The sequence below is a fragment of the Amblyomma maculatum genome, chromosome 10 (assembly GCF_055883805.1).
Source record: "Amblyomma maculatum isolate TAMU_Amacu chromosome 10, ASM5588380v1, whole genome shotgun sequence".
Lineage (NCBI taxonomy): Eukaryota > Metazoa > Arthropoda > Arachnida > Ixodida > Ixodidae > Amblyomma > Amblyomma maculatum.
In genome coordinates, this window is record NC_139353.1 from 51,707,542 (window position 1) to 51,730,124 (window position 22,583).

The 22,583-nt window shown below is 47.8% G+C and overlaps 1 protein-coding gene across 1 annotated transcript in view; it reads left to right on the top strand.

The window, feature by feature from the left end:
- Window positions 1-934: 934 nt before the first annotated feature.
- The window catches only part of LOC146176382 (phospholipase A1-like), a 61,755-nt gene continuing 40,106 nt past the window's right edge, over window positions 935-22,583 (top strand). The window contains exons 1-3 of the mRNA XM_084582723.1: window positions 935-1,042; window positions 14,994-15,074; window positions 20,555-20,630. Of these exons, the coding sequence (XP_084438849.1) occupies window positions 20,579-20,630 (52 nt within the window). The 5' untranslated portion in view covers window positions 935-1,042; window positions 14,994-15,074; window positions 20,555-20,578. The remainder of the gene's footprint in view (window positions 1,043-14,993; window positions 15,075-20,554; window positions 20,631-22,583) is intronic.

The following is a 22,583-nucleotide window of genomic DNA, read 5'->3' on the forward strand; positions in this document are numbered from 1 at the left end:
ATTTGATGCTCCATTTGTAGTATTGTAAGATTGTCTGGTTACAGAATCCTGAGTTTTCATTGCCGTGACGAGACTGACAATACAGTAGTGGACATGTAGGAGTTCTCCTTCTGTTCGTAGTTATTTATATCCACCTGCATATATAGCACGTTCTTAGAACTCCAGCATAGCAGAAAAAAATGTGTAATTAATAAAGCAACAGCACAGGCTAAGCAATTTCATGGTCAGAGGTCCAGAACGTTGCTTGGAAAGTGACATACGAATGCTTCTAACCAACGCTGCATCAATAATAATCCACTGAACAGGGATGAGCAGAGCTGAATAACAATATCATTAGAGAAGAAATAATGGATACAATAAATATTGAAGTCCTTTAAATCTCAGTCCAAGCCTCCTCTCTTGCGGAAAACCTTTATGCATCCGATTAGCAGATAATAGAATGCGCAAAAAAGAAAAACGCGCTTTCAAACAGCTACCACTACATAATTTTAACGTAATGCTAGTTCTTTTAGCTTTAAATGTGTTGTAAACATTTATCTCTATAGTAATCCAGCATTCCGAGTTAGACAGGCTTCTTTGAGGCTACTCCTGCGCGTTGTACGGCTTTTATTATAACGGGTGGTTATGAGCTGAGCTTTATGTTCAAGGCGGGTGGTTTTCCGCATCGCTTGAGATTTCGCTAATTTTTTTCAAATAGATGCGAATTAAACCCCGCACGCTAACTCCCTTAACGACAATCATGATGAGTAATTGAGCCAGACATTTTCTCTACGAAATGTCTGGCTTTGCTTAGCGCGATTATAAACGCAGCTGAAAATGAGCATTGAATTTCTTATTTCGGCAATTTATGCAGAGAAGAATCCGCTTTTGAAACTCTGACTACAAGTCCAACGTGTCTATATAAAAAGGCCCAAAATTTTGCCACTGCATTCAAATGAAGAGGGCCGCGATAGACAGTAAAACCTGTTTTTGCGAATAAGTATTTTGCAAAAGCTCGTAGAAAATAATGACTCTGCCGTTGCGGACTAAATTTCGACAACTGGTGATTATGACTGTTTAAGTTCTATACTTAGTCAGCACTGCCGTCATGCCTTGAGCCACAGAAGCTTGCCGCGTCTCTGCGTGTAAGGGAGCAGGCTAGGCTCGGGTTCGATATAGTGCACGGAAATTATCTGGGACCCTGAGGTTTACTCGATATGGTTAGAACTCCATTCAGAAGCGTTCTCGCTTTAGTTCAATGAAGATTAGTGGTGCATTTGCTGCATCAGCGATTTTAAAGAACGCACACTTCCTTGTATAGTTTTTCTGACTATTAGAATCCGTGCAAATATTTAAAAATATTCTGCAAACATGCAGCGGAAACACTCATACTAGCGGTCACTACGCTAGTGCTGCAAAGCTTTAAAGTCTACTCTATCAGTAAATTGAAAGATCATGTACAATTATATTTGTCATTTGTTGCCTGTGAACAGCTTAAGGAAAGTCGAAGTTATTTCTTCCTTCTGTATATAGGCAGAGTTAAGTTTGCGGGCTTCCCGCAGAAGCGAGATTCCGAAGGGGCGACCAAGGTCAAGGGGCAGTTTGACGCGGGCAAATTTATGACGGTCGCGCGGGCGACCGCTTCTCGGAAGTGAGCCCAGAACGCATGGCAGCGGGCGACGCCGCCGGCTCTCTCCGTCCCGCGCCGCGAGGGAGGCAGAGCAGTGCAGTTAGAGCGCACAGCATAAGCCCAGTGGCTGTGAGTTCGGCGCTAACTGCGGTGTCTCCCGGTTCGAGTGGAGAGGGCGCGGAGGCCATAAATCCCGAAACGCGGCGTAACACAGGCCTGGGGAGAACGCGCTGTTGACATGTCTTCCCGGGAAGACGCCTGTGTGTCCCTTTGAATCCGCCGCCCGCGCGCTACCGACCAAGAGCAGGGATCGGAATGTTTGGGCCTGAGGTTTGCGCGTGTGTGTTTTTATGTATTTTCGGAAGTGTAACCGTTGACGCCGTTTGTCCTTGCGACTGTTTGGCGCCTCTTGCGTAGGAGGATTTTGGAGAGGGAAAAGTTGCAGATGTATGTGTTTGTGTGCGCAACCACTCGCCGCTTAGTGCGTGCTTTGTGTGTGTTTTATTTGACATGCGTAGGAGAGGGGTATATGTGGCACGATGATTGGCCAGCCCATTTTGAAACACTGAATGTTATTGGCCACAGAGTGACTAGTCGTTGATTGGTCAACGGACTATACTTGAATTTTGAGCGCTAAGGAAGCGAGGTTGAGACAGTTGGGCTCGGAGGAGAGTTGGGCTCGGACGTGAGTGGAGAGCAGACGGGTTGTTCGAGAGGGAGGCTAGGCTGACGGAGGTCTCAAGGGACTCCGGCCTAAAGTGTAGCAGGAGGCCAAGGCCTGATTCTGCTAGCCTCTGACCTCAGATCGTTCACCAGTCGCAGTTAGCCCTCTACGTTCGATGTCGCATCCGACGACATTTGTGTAAATACGCCAATTGTAAAAGTGTAAATAAACGTGTACAGTCCGAGAAGAGAAGTCGTCATCTCCGCACCGCAATGTGTCACTGAGCCACGGACGCAGCGGTGGTCACCAACACCACTCGGTACGAGCGAAGGCAGTAGAAGAAACAGCAAGAACACCTGCTGTACAGGGGAAGACCATCGATTCCCCAAACTTCGCACCGTTTTGTTTAACTGGCGCAGTCGAGACAGGATCGGCCCAGCGACTTTCTGCGGAGTGGCGAGAGATCGACGGCGCCTCGGACTGATGTACACGGAGGGTGGCGCACTACCTCGGTGAGCCAAGGCTGACCAGGTAGAAGTTTGACGTCGAGGTGCCCCGTGAATCGACGCTACCGGCCTAGAGAGGCAGCGACAGTGAGGCGACATCCAAGCGAGAGGCCTCAGGAGCCAAGGCTTCATTCACGACAGCGCCGGCGAGCAAGAGGCTACCGTGAAAGTGAGCGGAGCGCTGCAACAAAGAGACGACGGACCCTGTTCTGCGCGGCACCTGCGTGTGGGGACTTCGCAAGCTCCGTGGTTGAACGCCCGACAATTGAGTGAGTTTCTCCACTCTCACTTTACTTGCCTCAGCGTATGCGCATGAGTCGCAGGGTTAATGTAAAATAAAGCACAATGGCTGCATTTTGTTGGTGGAGTGATTATGACTGTGCATACGACGCTTGGTATGCGCCGATGTCAGAGGCTGAGCGAATTAAGGAAAAAGAGGAAAGGGAGAAAAGGGAGAAAAGAATAGAGCAGATCCACGAACGCCTGCGGGAGTTAGCCATAGCCAAGGAAGAGCTAAGGCAGGAAAGGGAAAGGCTCGAGGAGGAGGAGCGCTTACGGAGGGCAGCGCGTGAACCACCGGAGCCGGTACAAATTCAGGCGTACACTCCCGCAAATGGCACTGATCAAACGCTGATCGAGGCGGTCGGTGAGGGGAGTGCAGTTGAAGTTCGTGTTGAGGAGACGCGAGTTGTAGAATCAACCGATGTTGAGAGGGAGGAGCAGTCTCATACCCCTGAGGTAGAGACGGAGGCACCTGTGACATTGAATGTCACCGATCAAAATGTGCAGGCTGAGTCGTGCAAAGCAGCGGAAAGTGCTCACGATTCTAATGGCGCAAAAGAGAGCCCAGATGCAAATTGTTTGGCTGGCACGAGTAGTGAACTTGGGTTCCCGACCGAAGCGGCAAAGTGTCAGGCAGGCTGTGTCGAGAGCGCCACAGCCCAAACAGTAATCGCAACATCAAGAATTGCATCTGAAGAGCCAGCCGTACAGCTGGTTAGGCGAAGCGATCCCGAGCCGAAAAACATGGGTTCGTGTGAGGATGTAGATGAGCGCAGTCTCAGGCATGGTCTGAGCGATGGCGGCGGAAATTGCGTCGCACGCGTTGAAAAGAACGAAGTAATATCGCCACAAGTAGCGATGGACCACGACCAGCGTTGGGACCTCGGGGCGCATCTGCGTAAAGGAAGGACTGCTAAGGCGGAGCCTCCGGAGAATGAGCTTTCTGAGACAGGCACAATAGTCTCAGAGGCACCTTTTGGGTGCATTCTTGTTCGTGCTTCCGAGGAAGCGCGTGTGTCGTGCACGCAGGCAGCTAGCGTCTTATGTGATGCAGGAGAGCGGCACAGCCGGAAAGCAGGGCGCGTGCGATTGTCTTGCATGCTGCGGCTCGTCTGTGCCGTGCGAGCAGTCAAGCCGTTTGATCCCGGTGGTAAGCGCCGAGCAATGTTCACAGTCTTAACCCACTCTGCCACTGCGAGTTGTGACAGGCGTAAAGATCCCCTGTGGCTCGACCACGCGCTGAGGCAGTGAATGAGAGGGGGAAACGTTGACGCATCGCGAGACTTTGAGCACGGAGTGGACAGTCATTCCTGTGCGGGACATATGTGTCTTATGTGAACTTCTGCTCTGTGTTCTATCATGCTGTGTTTATTGCCTTGTTTCGTGTGGTATACGCCAAGCAGTGTTACCTTGTATTGCTTTGTGTGGTGTCGATACGCCAGAAGTGTTAATCAGAGTTTTGGAGCATGCATTATTTACAATTTGCGAGTGTGCACACGGAGCATTGTCGTTCAGGGCGCGCACGCCTATGTACGGAGCGGTGCACTATTGTTTTGCATGCTGCGGTTGTTTGTTTTGTTTGGTGTACGCCACACTACAATGACCCCCCCCCCCCCTTTCCCCCGTTAGAGGAGTTTTATGTTGAGCGTACAGCAAGTGTACGCGCAACATTCTCGATGGGGAGGAGTTAAGTTTGCGGGCTTCCCGCAGAAGCGAGATTCCGAAGGGGCGACCAAGGTCAAGGGGCAGTTTGACGCGGGCAAATTTATGACGGTCGCGCGGGCGACCGCTTCTCGGAAGTGAGCCCAGAACGCATGGCAGCGGGCGACGCCGCCGGCTCTCTCCGTCCCGCGCCGCGAGGGAGGCAGAGCAGTGCAGTTAGAGCGCACAGCATAAGCCTAGTGGCTGTGAGTTCGGCGCTAACTGCGGTGTCTCCCGGTTCGAGTGGAGAGGGCGCGGAGGCCATAAATCCCGAAACGCGGCGTAACACAGGCCTGGGGAGAACGCGCTGTTGACATGTCTTCCCGGGAAGACGCCTGTGTGTCCCTTTGAATCCGCCGCCCGCGCGCTACCGACCAAGAGCAGGGATCGGAATGTTTGGGCCTGAGGTTTGCGCGTGTGTGTTTTTATGTATTTTCGGAAGTGTAACCGTTGACGCCGTTTGTCCTTGCGACTGTTTGGCGCCTCTTGCGTAGGAGGATTTTGGAGAGGGAAAAGTTGCAGATGTATGTGTTTGTGTGCGCAACCACTCGCCGCTTAGTGCGTGCTTTGTGTGTGTTTTATTTGACATGCGTAGGAGAGGGGTATATGTGGCACGATGATTGGCCAGCCCATTTTGAAACACTGAATGTTATTGGCCACAGAGTGACTAGTCGTTGATTGGTCAACGGACTATACTTGAATTTTGAGCGCTAAGGAAGCGAGGTTGAGACAGTTGGGCTCGGAGGAGAGTTGGGCTCGGACGTGAGTGGAGAGCAGACGGGTTGTTCGAGAGGGAGGCTAGGCTGACGGAGGTCTCAAGGGACTCCGGCCTAAAGTGTAGCAGGAGGCCAAGGCCTGATTCTGCTAGCCTCTGACCTCAGATCGTTCACCAGTCGCAGTTAGCCCTCTACGTTCGATGTCGCATCCGACGACATTTGTGTAAATACGCCAATTGTAAAAGTGTAAATAAACGTGTACAGTCCGAGAAGAGAAGTCGTCATCTCCGCACCGCAATGTGTCACTGAGCCACGGACGCAGCGGTGGTCACCAACACCACTCGGTACGAGCGAAGGCAGTAGAAGAAACAGCAAGAACACCTGCTGTACAGGGGAAGACCATCGATTCCCCAAACTTCGCACCGTTTTGTTTAACTGGCAGTGCCGGCACTTGGCCTTTCAGAAGTCTTGTTAATGATGACTTCCGACACTGCTTTTTTCGGTTCGAGTGATTTTTCGTTTCGTTGGGACATTTAAATCTGCACAAACATCCTGTAATTCTTCATTTTCGTTCAGTCATAGCGCAGAGCTTTATTGCAAAGAAGCGGGGCGAAAAACGGTTGTTGCCGTTTTAGTCATATCAATAGTCAGAAGCGCCATCTGGAAGCTGTCGCGTGAAATGGCGCAGGTTTAACCGTAGACAGTCCAATCAGATGCAGCGCAATGGAGCGCCTGATTTCTGAAGTCAATTTTTTTTATTGGAAAACATTTGTTGTCAACAATTGGTGATTTGTGGGCGCTACACTTATATGGCCTAGTGACCGTTGCTCTCGGCGACCTTATGAGCCCACTCAGTAGCCGGAACTTGCGTCAACAGGTCTGAGGTGGCCAGTATAGCCTCCCACCGCTCGAGAGAAGGAACTGGTAGTAGGTCGACCGGTGGCGGCGCTTTTTTAAAGCTCCGCAATATATGATCGTACCCGGCTATTTCGCAGCAGGGTTTACAATTTGGATTGTATTGTGCTGGGTACATGTGCGCTAATTTAGATGGGCTAAAGAAGGCACGCGTCTGGAGCCGACGCCAGATTACTTCCTGCCTTTTGTCAAATTTCTTGTCTTGTGGAGGTTATACTCGCTTTTCTAGTTTAAAGTGATTAGTGTTGTCATGAAATGAGACAAGTGCATCTCTCGAGAAATTGGGACAATCAACCTGGCTCACTGTTTAGCTGACATAACCTCGAGCTATAATGTGAACCAACTCGTTTCCTTTGTTCCCCGAGTGTGTCGGCACCCATATTAATTCCATCTCTTCTTGGGTCCAGTCTTTATATCTTCTATATATCTCCAAAGCGATAGAGCGAATTTTAAGATATAAAGTCTAAAGCCACAAATTTAACCCTACATGTGGCGCCATCTAAGAGCACCCAGTCAAACGGCGGATGTGTACCCAAACTTAAACTACTTATAACGAGCCAGGTTGATAATCGCATAACTCCGCTCAATGGCTAGGATGTTAGAGTACCCGGGTTCAAAATTGCCGATATACAATCAGTGTTCTTTTTTTTTTTTTTAATGTGAAAGAACTTGAAGAGGTCATGGTCAGTGCCAGGATCCATCATTCTCTGTTCGCTGATGAACTTGAAACACCCTTCGGGGAGACTCACAAGTTAAAGCCCATATACGGGGCTTCGTTTGAATTATCCGCACAAGACCACGTGGTTGTGACCCAACGAAACAGCATAACCAATAAGAGCAACGGCACTAACAACGTCGGACAATACTGCTGGTCGGTAGTGGCGAACGTATGAGGCGCCGATGTAAAACAGTGCCCTGTCATCTGATCTCACTAACGTTTACATTAGAGCTGATACTTTAGTACCAAAGAATGACCATGCACCCCGCTGATTCCTTTGATTGCTTTGATTGGGGTGTTTTACTCTCATTACAAATTAAGCAGTTAAGTTAACAGCATTCTGTCAAAACATCGGATCAGGCATCCTCAACGCGTGACAGCTCTGAATATTGCAACTTGCGTTCTTTAGGAGCGCTGAGGAGGAGGCGGGAGGAGGAGTGCTATCCTTTAATACCCGAGAATATTTTCAGCCGCGCCGATATGTTTTACTTACGGTACGTAAGGCGTGATGTTGCTAGATTTTCTTTGGAGGCATCTCAACGTCCGGAGCTTGATTACACACGGAATTTTATTAATTTTGCAACAGAATTAATTAGCATGCTTGCATTTTCATGTTTGTAGAGTCCATGAAATATAAACCTAATGACCCCAAACCAAACAAACACTTCGAGTGTTAGCTCTTTCATCTTCTGCACGAAGAGAATATTTTTATCTTCGATAAAAATGAGGTCTAGGCTTCTCCCATTCCATAATCGATGATAAATAAAATGTACGCGCTTCTATTTTTGAAGAATTAGAGCTGTAAATTGTGATTGTAATTGTAATTGTAAATTTACGGGCTCCAACTCTGCTAAGTCGCGTGTTAAGTCGTGTATCATAATGGTGCAAACACGAATTTAAAATTTGCGCCTGGAGCTCATTGCAAGCCAAAAGGAGCATAGAACTTTTTTTAACTGGGTGGAATATAAGAGTAATTTATAGCGTTAACCAAGTGAAATTCACATACAAATAGAAGTAAAAAATATTAGGCTTGTTTTTATGATACAGTGCTTATAAAGGTTTGGTTTGATGGAGGACTCCGGAAATTTAGACCACCTGGGGTTCTTTGACGTGCACTGACAACGCACAGCACACGAGCGCCCTGCTTTTTGCCTCCATCGAAAAGCTGCCGCCGAGGCCGGGATGCGATCCCGTGTCCTTGGGAACAGTAGTCGAGCGCCGTAACCACTGCGCCACCCCGGCTTTTTTTTTCTTTATTGCACGAATTGGTACAATTAAATCAGTAAAAGTAAAAGATTACATCAGTAAAAATGATGATTTTCAGTATGACCTCATCATGCTATTGGGCCTTCACAGTATTTGGAGGCGTAGGATGGCTTATAGACACTGTGATGTCGATGCACGATCTGTATGTGATTATTTTGTTGAACAAGTGTATAAACTAAAAGAAATTTTGAAGCAGCAAGACGCTGTGGAGGAGGTCTTGAGTCTGATGGGCGAACGTGTGGTAATGAAAGTCCATTAGACACGGTTATCAGCCAAGGGGCATGACAACCACTGCGCCACCCCGGCGGGGTCTTACTAAAGGAAAACATTAATAACCAATGGGATACAAAAATGATTTACCAATGCAAGTAATTATGGCAAACACTTAAGCTCCGTCTTAATAGGTATGACGCCATAGATCAGGCTGCCAGCCCACATATAAAATAAATTTTGAAGCAGCAAGACGCTGCGGAGGAGGTCTTGAGTCTGATGGGCGAACTTGTGGTAATGAAAGTCCATTAGACACGGTTGTCAGCCAAGGGGCATGACAACCACTGCGCCACCCCGGCGGGGTCTTACTAAACCACTGCTTTAAGCAAGCTGAATGAACGTTCCCGTGTGGCCTAGGGGTAACGCGAATGCAACAGTCCTGGCAGGCTTGTTATGATATCACCTTCCCATATGAAAGGAGAAGCCCGAATTGGCAGCTTATGCCAAACCTGACGTCAGAAAACGTTTCGTCTAGTTATTGCGCGGCCATGCTAGCTGCAAGCTACTGCCTGGCAGCGCAATGCTCGTTAATTTTATCTCACAAAAAACAACGCCAGCGCTGGCGCATGTCGAGTTTTTTGTGAACGGGGATTTCAAATGCTTTTCAGTTAAACGAACAGGCCAGAGTTATTCGGGTAACCGCATGGGTACAGCGCTTTCTGAATAACTCTCGAAACCCTTCCCAGAAACAAGGAGGAGAGTTAACTGCGACAGAGCTGGCACAGGCCGAGAAGTACTGGCTTCGAGTGTCACAAAGGACAAGCTTTTGGTTGGTTTGTGGGGTTCAACGTCCCAAAGCAACTCCGGCTATGAGAGACGCCATAGTGGAGGACTCCGGAAATTTCGACCACCTGGGGTTCTTTAACGTGCACTGACATCGCACAGCACACGGGCGCCTTGCTTTCCGCCTCCATCGAAAAGCGGCCGCCGGGGCCGGGATTCGATTCCGCGTCCTTGGGAACAGTAGTCGAGCGCCGTAACCACTGCGCCACCCCGGCGGAGTGGACAAGCTTTTCTGAAGAAATAAGCGCCATTCAATCGTCAGCTACCCTGGACAAGAAATCACCCATTCTAGCTCTCAACCCTTTTCTCGACGCTGACAGCATACTTAGAGTTGGTGGCAGACTTCAACATTGCGCGGAAGAGGAGAGCACAAAACACCCCGCTATACTCCCCTCAGCACACCGGTTCACACTGTTGCTCATAACGCGAGAGCACAAACGGTTGCTCATGCAGGAGTGCGAGACATGCTATGCCACCTTCGTGAGCGCTACTTGGTACTTAGAGCGAGACAGACTGTAAAATCCATAATCCAGCGCTGCCTTCAGTGTCACAAACAACGCTGACGACCTGCTGCAGAGCCTGTGGCCCCCCTTCCCTCAGACCGTGTCACAAGGGCTGACCCATTTCAGATCACAGGTGTCGATTTTGCGGGCCCTTTATTTTTCAATGACAGAGGCACGACACGCAAGGCACGTAACGCAATCTGGTTACGACACGAGCACGTAACCAGATTGCTCTGGTTACGTGCGCAGTAACCAGAGCAATCCATCTCGAACTCGTCGGCGACCTCACTTTAAACTCATTTCTCATGTCATTCAGATGATTTGTCTCCCGCCGAGGAATGATCAAAGTCATGTATTCAGATAACGCTCTAACATTCAAGAGAGCATCAAAAGACCTCGAAAAGATGTTCCAAGCGGCGCGGGGAGCTTAAGTCCTCACCTACATCGGACAAAATGGAATATCATGGAAATTCATTGTAGAGAGAGCGGCATGGTGGGGCGGCTTTTGGGAAAGGATGGTGCGTACTGTGAAAGCCTGTCTTCGCAAAACCCTTGGAAGAAGCTGTCTCGATTTTGACGGCCTGCGCACAGTCCTAACAGAGGTCGAGGCGGTCGTAAATTCCCGTCCCCTAACGTACTATGTCCACTCGGATGCGGGGGAGCCAGCGCCCCTAACACCAGCCCATTTCATTGTCGGGCATCGGCTTACAGCTTTGCCATCCACTGCTGCAGCCACTTCTGCGGAGTCAACGCGTGAAATACTGCGAGGGAGATGGAAGTACCGCATCACGCTCGTTGATTCATTCTGGAGACGATGGAGGCGCGAATACCTCCTAGAGATGAGGTCTGCGCACTGGACCAAAGCCACGCGGCAGCGAAGTTACGGAAGACAATATTGTGCTTTTAGGCGACCAACGGACGCCCCGCCATATGTGGCCGATGGCTCGAGTCAAGGAGACCTTCCCAGGGAGGGACGGCAATGTACGCGCCTGCACAATTGCGCTCCCAAACAAGAGGGAGCTTCGGCGACTAGTGCAGGCCCTTTTTCCTCTCGAACTCCAAGGCGAGGATGTCCCACGCTCAGAACAGAAATGAGCTGAAGCTCATTTGGGGGGGGGGGGGGGGGAGGATGTAGAAAATGGACAATACACGTGTCGAAAACGCTGCACATAGGGGGGCACCAGGAGTGCGCAGGAAGAAGAGACGAGAACACAAACGGATTCCAGGAATTGTTCCGCACTTCGAACGCGCAAGCGAAACCCGAGCCGAAGCTGCAGATGGCGCGCTCCTGCCTCGCGAAGACCAGCATGCCGAAGCCGCAGCAGAAAGCTCTCTCCCTCTTCCCTTTTCCTCCTTTCATGTTTCTCTCCTCTCCAGTGCTGTCCGACTCTTGTAAAATAAATCTAGTCTCTTAAACGTTACCGAACGTGTGTGTGTCGTTTCTTTGAGGCTCCTGCGTGCGCGGTCCTGCCACCCGAACGAGTAACGCGCAGTAAAGGAGAATCGTGGCGCGACCTTGCTAGCATCGCTCCGTGGTGCATTGCTGTACAGTGGGACTAACCTAACAAAGAAAACTAGGAACTCTACACCTCTGACATCTCCTGATGACGACACGGGCGGTAGCGTCCTTAATTCGGCAAGGTGTTCTTGTTCGATTAGCCCCTTGTCTCCGAAACGGCGCTGCAGTATCTGTATAGCGTCTTCATAGCAGGCCTCAGTCGCTTGTAACCCTTTAACTGCCGACGCGGCAGGCCCAGTGAGGAGGCTCTTTAAGTAATGAAATTTCTCCGCTTTGGACAGGGCCTGATTATCATGCACCGCTTCGCGGAAACATTCCCAAAACGACTGCCAGTTGGCAAGCTCACCATTGAAAGACCGGAGCTGCAGCTTCGGAAGCCTGATTGCAGTGAGTCTGGGCGTCGGCACGGACGTTTGCATCGATTCGGCGTTCTGTTCAGACGCAGTCTGTTGTGAAGCTGCGATTCGAGCTCTCAGTTAGCCGATGAGGTTTATGGCCCGGTCGTATTCGACTCTTTCTGTAAACTCGGTCTCGAACGCTTCCTCCGGTAGATAGCTCTCCAACTCATCGTTGATCTTCCGCAGCTCATCATTGCTGACTTCCAGTCTGTGAAGCAGAGCTGTTAACTGTTGGACGTTGGCTGTCGGCAGTACTGGTGTGGCCTCGTTGATGATAATCGTGTTCTGCCCTCATCGACTTCGCCTCTTCGCTTTGAGCTTTTCCATTTTGGTCCGTCGTGGTCTTTTCGGATTTCGCCACTATCTTCTCATCCCGTGTTTCGGCACCATGTAGCAGTTTTTGATTTGATATTAGACTGAACGTTGTTACTACAACTTTGAACTTCAGGGGATTCGAATAAAAGTGAAGAAAACACGCGGACAAAACCTCTTTAACGGTAACAAAAAGCACTGGATATATTCAGCAAAGTTTACACGCGTCTTTCTCCGACGAAGGGTGCGTTCCACACTGTCTCGTCCCCTCTTCCTCCTCTCGGCCATTCGTTCCCAGCAGCACTCGCACCCCGCACGTGCGCACAGCCTCCTCGTCGCCGGCCCAGGCTCCTCCTTCTCCTCAGCGGGGTGCCACGCCGACCCTTGTTTCCAACCGCGCGTTCCCCGGTCGTTCCGGGAAAGTGGACCATGCCGTCTTCGGTTTGTTACTTGAAACCTAGGAACGCGCTGACTTTTGCTGGCTGCTCTTTCGGGAGCAAGAGCTCGGCATTTCTTCTCTGCTTTGTGCTCAGATTAATGGCCCTTTTTCGTTTCTGAAGTCGAGCTACGGGATTGTCTGTTCTTCTTTTTCCTTATATATTATTTACAGCTCTCAATGATAACAATGAGAATAGGCTGAACACACTCGAACGCGTTTCCCCTGATTGAACACTGATTCATGCATATTCGAGCATTTAGTAATGAGAGTTTGCGACATCACACATTCTCGTGGTAAGGAGTTTAATCAGCACTGAGTAGCTAGTATCCTTACCGCGCGCGACAGGAGATTGCTGCGGGCAGAATGTAAAACATAGAGGAGCTCAACGGTGCTGAACCAAATGTGGAGCAAGGACTTTGGCTATGGGTGGCTGAGCGTTGTATCGTACGTAACCAGCGTTTTATTGAGTGCATCAAAGTTCACCGGCGTTCTTTTCAAAACCCAATTTCATGCCCTGCGCATTCGATGCGGCAGATGATTTTCCTGTCCCACTCGGTCAGCTTTCCTAGGCGACGCGCGCATACGTGGTGCGGAAACTACCCTTGACCTTCTTTCCGCGGCTGTGCGCGCTTCTGCTGGCATGATGCTATTCTCCTATTCTCTGTGGTGACCACCACGTACCTGACTTGAGGGATGACCTGCCACTGGGTGCGCCCACGAATGTCTCGTGCGCCCGCAGTGCAGCTGTATAATGAGTCACGTGACGCCACTAGTCGACGCAGTGGTGGAACATCTGTACAACGACGCAGCTAGTCGCCCTGGTTAGGGCGCATGCCCTGGTGAGGCCTCCGACAGACAGAGTGAAACTCCCGTCTACTAGCCTAGTGTAGCCTTCGGTACAAAGCCCCGTTTGCTGGGAGCTAGCATTGTCTGTCAAAGAACCCTGAATGGTTGAAATTGAACTGTAGGTACGCAAAGCATCCTACTTTGTCGTGAAAATTTTTAATTGAAAAGCTTCAAGCCTTTGCCGGCCACAGGCAAGAGTGACTACATTAACTGCACACACACACACACACACACACACACACACACACACACACACACACACACACACACACACACACACACACACACACACACACACACACACACACACACACACACACACACACACACACACACACACACACACACACACACACACACACACACACACACACACACACACACACACACACACACACACACACACACACACACACACACACACACACACACACACACACACACACACACACACACACACACACACACACACACACACACACACACACACACACACACACACACACACACACACACACACACACACACACACACACACACACACACACACACACACACACACACACACACACACACACACACACACACACACACACACACACACACACACACACACACACACACACACACACACACACACACACACACACACACACACACACACACACACACACACACACACACACACACACACACACACACACACACACACACAAACGAACAGACCACTGAGGCACTTGTGCGGACAAAAGCAATCGGAGCACGCTGTCTACTTCTAAAATATTCATGGTTTCTATAATTGAAACTGGCAGTCGTATGTGCAAACCGGTATTGAACGTCAGTGCTCTTCCAAGTGCATAAATAATGTTTCCTTGTCTCCTATGCAAACGGCGTGATTTTAATTTCAACGAGAAAGCGTGGTCGGTTTGCCTATGTGGGCGCCTAAACATTGCGGCTTCCGCATAAAATTGTTTTTCAACGAAACTTCACTATTCAGAAGCTTGCTAAAGATAACTGCCTACAAAAGACGTGATGCGCATAGCAGCATGCATTGCATATCATTTTATGCAAAATATGACGCACCTAATACGTTCGAGAAATATCTTTGGGGGTTTTGAGAAACATAACATTCAACCATTAAATTGAACGTAGGTTGCTCTATAAAAGCCTTAGATAACGGATGGTCGCTAGGAGGGATTTCGATCCAGAGGTGGACATATTACGGCGGTAATTACTTTGCTATGTGTAAAAATTTGATGGGAACAAATTAATCGGCCTGTTCTGCTCGTAGGGAATATTAGCCAGCATTGTAAAATAATAATAAACAAGAGAAAGCGTTCTTGTGTGTATCTCTCTCGTGCACTTGTCTGTCTTGTATGGATTTATAATGCACAATGTTCTCTTGTATTGTCCAAACACAACCTTTACCATCCTTCCCCCCTTTAAGTGATCGGGTCATGTACCATATAGGATGGGGTGACGCACTCCTCTTATTCCCCTACCACATTTGTTCTATAATAACCGATATTTATTAAATTCGGCACAGGTTTGACCACCCACGACTACAGCGGTTAGTAGACTACATATCGATCGATCGTGTGAGCCAACCAGGAACAATCAAAACAGCGTGAGTAAAGCATTTTGTGTGTCCCTAACCACCTGCTGCTGCCATCTACATGTGAGCCACTGTCAGAAGATATTAAAATTCAAACAGTGAATGAGTAAGTTTGGTAGAAAAATATAGAGATATTGTGATTGGTAAAATTTTAAAAGCCAGCAGAAACATTGGGCACTTCATCGCCGCTACCCTAGTGAAATATCCGGTATAACTCCACACTGGCGTGACCACTCCTGTATGAAGTTTAAATATGTTTATACCGGACCGCAATATGTTTATATCGGACAACCACGCAATGGAGCTTATACCGAAGAGTCCAAGTCCGGTATGCCGGTCGAACCCTACAGACCGTGTCCGTATGGATCTGAACCCAGATGGATGAAGTCTGGTATGGAGTTAATACGGGAAGGGCTATTTCCGGTATGCATCTCAAACAGGACATCCGATATGGTATGAAGCTCATATACGGGAAAGATGATGTGCGTTTTATATCAACCGGACGAAAGCGTCATTTATGGAACTGAAATTGAACTGAGCATTTCCGCTCCTCAACTCAAGTCGGATCGATCGATGAAAGACAACCAGAATGACCAAGCCGGAGCATGCCAGAGCGCAAAATAAACAGTAAAGAATAAACAATATGCGTAAAAGCTATTCTCTATAAGTTGTATAGACAATGTTTTCCAAATGCCTCGAAGGCATTTCGTAGTGTTAGTTAGCAAATACTGGTGCGAGCATTAGTAAACGGAGCACGCTTTTCCTTTCAATTGAAATTACGCCCATGACCAAGCCCGGCTGTGGTAGCTGGCACCTGACATGGCTGAGCCCTGGCTGGATGTACGGTTGGCTAACGTTAAGTTTGGTAAGAGTTGCCAACTCAGGTCTCTCCTTTCACGTGGGAGGGCGATATCCGAACCAGCCAGCCAGGATCATTGCATTAACGCTACACCTAGGCCAAGCACGCAGGTTTGTACGGCTTGGTTAAAGCGGGCTTTATATGTGGGCTGTAGCCTACGCTATCGTGTAATAGCCTTAAAAGCGAAACTTAAGCGCCCCCCTTAATTTTTCTGCCTCTATCGGAAAACCTCTTTGTCCTGATCCATTTTGTTTTTGCAACCTGCGCGTACGCTCGCGGGGTGCCATCATGCAATCCTCTTATGATACGCTTCCAGAGAGCACGGTTCCGGCCAATCCTCCTTTTCGCTAGAAGCATGTGGACTTTACGAACATGGACCTCTCTGATGTGTTTGTGGAGGTTAAACAAGCGTGCTCTGATTTTTGTGCACATGATATTAGTGCTGGCAGATCAAGGTGGCGTTCAAAATAATACGGATGGCTAATATTTTTATAGCTGCTCCGACTCTGCCTTTTCATGAGATGGAGATTAGCTCCAGCAATGTGGAGCTGACTTCGAATTCGTGAAGTTGTTGTTATGCCTGGATTATAACCCGAACGCTTCAGCTTTTTAAAAGCTTGATACTTTTCGGCAAGGTTTGCTAGGACATTACGTTGTGTATGGGGCTTTCCTGGTTCTACTTTAGGGAACCTGAAATTTAGATAATACCAGTACCCTATCAATCTTACTAAATGTAGGAGGGAGTACGAGTCGTTTGTGCGCGCTTACTTCTTGAGTAACCCTGATAAGTAAAGTATGACAACATCTAAGGCGCTGAAGTCCTAACACTGCGATCACTTTGATCACAAAGAGTGTGAAGTTCTTTGCGCGCGGGACTATAGGGGCCGCATGATCTGCACATGCAAGGCACATACATTTTTATTGAAAGTGTACATTGGGCTAGCCGGCGGCCGTGCAAAAAAGACTACTTGTCTTCGTGTAAAGAGAACGAAGCTCGCTTCAGTCAGCGCACAAGCTGCCGACGTGAAGGAGGCTGATAAAGACGCCAAAGGGCAGGGTTGGCGGGCAGCCTTTCGGAGCTGACAAAGCTACATGCGATGTGGGGAGCATGAACCACATTTTTCTAGGTACAGCATGCAGGAGACACCAGAAGATGCAGGTATTATTTAGTGAGAAGAGGGCGCTCAACGCGACGCTTGCACCTTTGAGGTCTATGAGCAACCAGCCTTCCAAATGGTCGCAGTGCCTGTCGCGGTAAATGATGCGCTGGCAAATCAAGAGCCTTTAGCAACCAGGCTTCCAGATGTCCGTAGTGGGTTTAGTCATTATTGCTCTGCTGGTACATTAGCTCTTTGAGTAGCCAGACTTCAAAATGACCGTAGTAGCGGTCGCGGCTGAAGTGGTGCGGGCTCCTTTGGAGCCGTCTGAAGATTATGCCTTCAAGAAAATGTCCTGGTCGTAGAGGCTGATGCTCCGGCGCTACATCAAGAGCTCTTTAAGCAACCAGCCTTTGAGATGGCCGCCGCTGTGGTCACGGCTGATGCTACACTTGCTCCTCAGGTGCCGTCTTAACATCGAACCTTCCAGATAGGCATAATTACTTGATATTGAGCGTAACACAAACACACACAAGAAAGAGGACACCACGGGCGCTTAGTCCAACTGTTTCATCATCTGAAAGGTACTCACATAACTGAATACATTATGTGAGTACCTGTCCTGTAATTATGTCTGACAATCAACTAGCTTAACAGTTAACCGTCTTAAATTCCAAATAGGCGTCCGGCGTTAGAGACTGATGCTCCGCTGGCACATCATGAGCTCGCTGAGAAATCAGCCTCCGAGATGGCCACGGTGGCGGTCGCGGATGATGCTGCGCTGGTTCCTTGGGGACCGTTGGAGCACCCAGCCTTCCAGATAGGCGCCGCGGCGGTCGTGGCTAATCTTGTGCTGGCTCATAGGATTTTTGTCAGCAACCAGCCTTACTGAAGGTCACAGTGGCGGACGCCGCTGATGGTTGACTGGCACAACAGGTGCTCTTTGGGTACAGTTTTCCAGCTGGCCGCAGTAGCGCTTCAGCTATTAGCCTGCAGACTACAGCAGTAGCAGTCAAAGCGAATGGCGCGCTTATTTGCTAGGAGCCTTTTAATGACCAAGCATTGCAGACGGCCGTTGTAGCGGTCGCACCTAATAGTGAGTTGGTTCCTCTGGAGACTTTGAAGAGTCAGACTTGTCTCCTGACTTGTCAGAAGAGTCAGAAGAGTCTGCACTAGCGGGTGATGTTTCTCTGGCTAAAATGAGCTCTTTAAATAGCCATGCTAGCAGGCGGCCGCTGTAGTCGTTGTGGCTGATTATGAGCTGGCTTCTTAGTAACACTTGAGTAACTATGCCTTAGAGAGAACCTCTGTTATGTTCGCGGCCGATTCTGTGCCGCCTAATCAGGAGGCCTTTGAGGGGCCTTTGTTGTAGACGGCCGCTGTGGAGACCACTGGTAATGTTCCGCGGGTTGCTCTGCAGATCTTTGAGGAGCCAGCCTTGCAGAACGCCCCTGCGGCAGCTGCAACTGATGCTGCGCTGGTTCGAGACCTTGGAGTAGCAAGCTTAACCGAAAGACGGCCGCTTTGGCGGTCACAACTGGTCAAGTTACAAAGACAATTCTGGCTGATGCAGTGTGCACAACCGCTAAGCATAGCGGACGCCCAAATGCCCGTAAAAAACTCAGGAGGTGAAGGCCGAGGATACGAACTCTAAATGCGTATCTGCAGCCTCTAACTTTATTATAGAGTGGGCAGTGATCATCTCTACTGCGCAGGTTCTACTTTTCTTAGAAATACCGCGACAGACATTTATCTGACCCTAGTATCAAAAATAGTAATCCTTGAGGACATACCAGTTTTGTGCTTTCGCACTAATGAATATTTCTAAGCGGTTTCGTTAGCTGGGTTGAATGTTGTGGGAGACCGCGTCTAAATCAAAGTTTTGCGTGTTTTGCTTTTAAATTTTACTCATGCTGAGCTCACAAAATTATTGCGCTAGCCATAAAAAAATTTGGTATTTCTTAACAATAGTAGGTAAATCACCAAGTGCTTTATGTTGCTTCCTTTATTCTAGTGCATGAATTATATATGTGTAAATCAATTGCGAGGCTCATTAGGTGCACTCAATTGGAAGTATCACGCGTTCTTCTGTTTATTTTTCGATGTCGTTATTGCTTAAAGAGCATTAATTATAGCTTCGACTAGTCAACCGAAACGTAACTAGACAATTATGGTCTATGCCTGGAGGGTGGGCGTCCCGCTCGCACCACTTTGACCAGGTACTTCAAATGCAGGTACCATTCAGCCTCCCGCACTGTGATGCTACGATGTTGTGTCGTCTGTGGCTAGGAGTGGCGTTTATACACGCATATTCCCACCTTATTCGCATGGGAGACTCTCCAACGTATGAGCAGTGTAGACATGTTGAAGTTAATGCGCACATACTTTGTGACTACCCTCAGTTCAAGCGTGAGCATGCTTTTCTGGCTGCTACACTCCGCCGCTTGGACTCTCGTGCTCTTACTGAAGAAAAGATTCTGGGCCCTTGGTTGACTCATGCATCACAGAGGAAATCAGTGAAGGCGTTACTTACGTTTTTAAAGGACTCGAGGTTGAGTTCAAGATTTTAACTGCACGCTATTTATCCCCTTTCACTATAGATTTCTAGACATGCTATTGACTCCGGCCATTCGCGCTCTTCCTGTCCTTTTTCTCCCTTTGTGCCCCTCCCCACATGTAAGGTAGCCTTGTGGCCATCGTCTGGTTAACCTGCCTTTCTGATCTATTTTCTCTCTCTCTTTGTCTTGTGCGATAAAAGGAGAAACCAAATTAGATATTTCTTATTAACGCTGCAGCAAACAGCATGCATACGAGCCTAGTTCTGCTAGGGGAGCCGCAGACGGGATTCACTAACTCGGTTGCTCATAAGCCTAAAGGCTTAGCTAGTATCCCTCAAAGTTTCCACCGTGGAAAGAAAGGAGTTGACCCGCATCGTCCACATGCTCTGGGCGCAATATTGACCAGGCACGGCAGCTTTTTCGCCAGGTAACATGTCGGATCTAGCTTTATAATAGTCCAACACCGAAAAAGTATTGATTCGCACTTAAATTTTCGCGATGTTGAAAGTACAGAGGAGGCTGTAATTACGCACACGCATATGTAAATATAAAGTTTTAATATTGTGTTGCAGCATTTATTGGACCAAAAGAGTTGAAGAGATACGCCAAAGTTTCTATTACGGAGTATCGAAATTTTTGGCCGGTTTCTTCCCGAAAGACATTGAACGAAAATTTTCTACAAGCCCATTCGAACTCATTGCCTTACCTAACATAACGTTAACGAAAGCGAAGATGGGCTAGAATGTTTTTTGGAGCTGTGTGGTTACAACTGGAAATTATTTTGCTGTCATGAACAGCGACCGGTTCATGTCTTTTGGTACGAATGCATTGATATTTTAAAACCGCATTAGAAGCTGCAAATTTTGATTTCTAATAATCTAAGGGAAACATAACTTCGCCGGTCTATTGTAAATTATGAATAAGATGTGCAGACTCCACATTTAATCTAGCTACATTAACGTGCTCTATATTTTACAGGAATAAGCTGACTTCTTGAGTTACATGTGTCATAACGTGGGTTCCCTTGCAGCGATGCGGACCGTTTATGTTTCATGTAAGTACAGTTAAAACATCCAGCGGCTTTATTTCAGCCGTGCTTCTATTCAAGATTTATTTATTCGCGTAATGTACTATGCGCTGAATGGCGTTCTTGACTGAGGCACAAGGTACACACTTTGGGAAGAATCTGAAACCAATATAACAAACACCGTTGTTTATTGTTTTGCGTGCTACATTGTTACTTTCATACAGCAACGAACGATTAAGCGAAAGGAAGCAGCGCGGAGAATTTGCTTTGACTGTCATCCCTTAAGTAGACGTTTCTTCAATAATAATGTCAATTCGGAGAGAACACTGAAATATAATGCTGTACTGTTATCGAAACTAAAACGAGTCCAAATCTTGCAATGCAAAATATGTTTTCAAGTTTTCATTATCTTGCATTAAGTAGCCAAGGCTGCAATTAGAAGCTCGTGAGGATAAGAAAATTTACGAGCTTCACGAGGTGAGAACTACCGGTGCAATATTAGTAAAGTGAAATTTTGTAAAATCGCGAAAATTGGCTTTCTTAAATGAACTCTTGTTACAAATACACATGCTCTGTGATTCCAAGTATGAAATTGCTCTATTTCCCGCATGAATTTAACACTCTCACGTAGCCCTGATGTCTTAAAACTATTTTTGGTATATTTGATTAAATAGAGCAAGTTCGCTTGCATCAAAATACTGCAGTTCCCCCCCAAGTCAGATCTCACGCTTAACTTAACCCGTCTTGTCCACTCGATTGCCAATAATGTGCTCTTGACTTTATAGATACGCGGTGTTCTGCAGTACATCTACAATTAAAGCAAGTCAGGGGAAGGGCTTTTTTGAGAAGATCGATAGGTCATCATGGTAGCAGTTATACCTCTTGTAGCGTTTAATAGCGCTCAGATGTGGACAGATTTGTCTTAATATGCAGCTTTGGTATCATGCACCTGTTTTGCACTGCTTCCATTTAACTGGACTTTGTTAAAATCATGAAATAATTTCCAACGGAGGGATTTAGTCTGCAGCACAAAAGTTTCAGACATCGACTGTGGCTGTTTTATGAATAGCTCTAAACATATTGCCAAATTCGGTAGCGTACTTGTGTAATCTGCTAAGTGGACACTCTTCTCGGCACCATCTCATTTGGGCGTTATGAAGTTTTACAGCACAAAGCTCTGTTACTCCTTTACTACCAAGTTCAACTTCGACGAATGGTTGAACTTTACAGAAAGGTGTGGCCCGCAGTGTCGACGGCGCTCGCTTTGTCCTCATAGTACACCTGCTTCTTTTTTCGTACTCGCTCACGTACTTCTTCGTACATCTAACGAACTTCCTACAAAAAGCTGCAGCTCTCCGCCATTTTGATACCACGTAATTAGGAGGGGTACAGCAATTCCTTCGCCTCGCATTCACCGGCTTTGTCGCTGTAATACCACGTGGCTGCAGCGACGTGGTTTTACAACAGTTCAGAGATCGGTATTACGCATCCCATATGGGATGCGTAATTCCGATCCTTTAGCGTTAAAATTGCACAATATCATTCTCTTCACTGGTTTGTGCAGCAATTTAAACGGCAATTGCGGCTCAAACGTGTCTCTGAAGGCCACCTAAAAGTAACATCGCCCACTAAAGGCAGGAAATGATTACGTTGGATGTAATTGCATAGTTTGAGCGTAGCCATAAGTGCATATTTCATATCACCTCCCGCTTGTGTTCACGGCTTGTCTTATGTCTATTTAGAGTAAAAACACGGCATAGTGTAAACTAAAGTGGTGCTTACATCCAGAGAATGTAATAGTAGCTTATTTGAATGTGGTGATTTAAATGAAATCAATAAAGAGGACAAATGTCCTGCGAAAAGGACTGAAACTGATGTTTTGGCGTTCAGATGTTAATCCATTGCGCACACAAACACAAGCTTAATTTTATTGCTTGGCTTTAACACATAGCATTTAACTAAAACAAAATCAACAGAAAT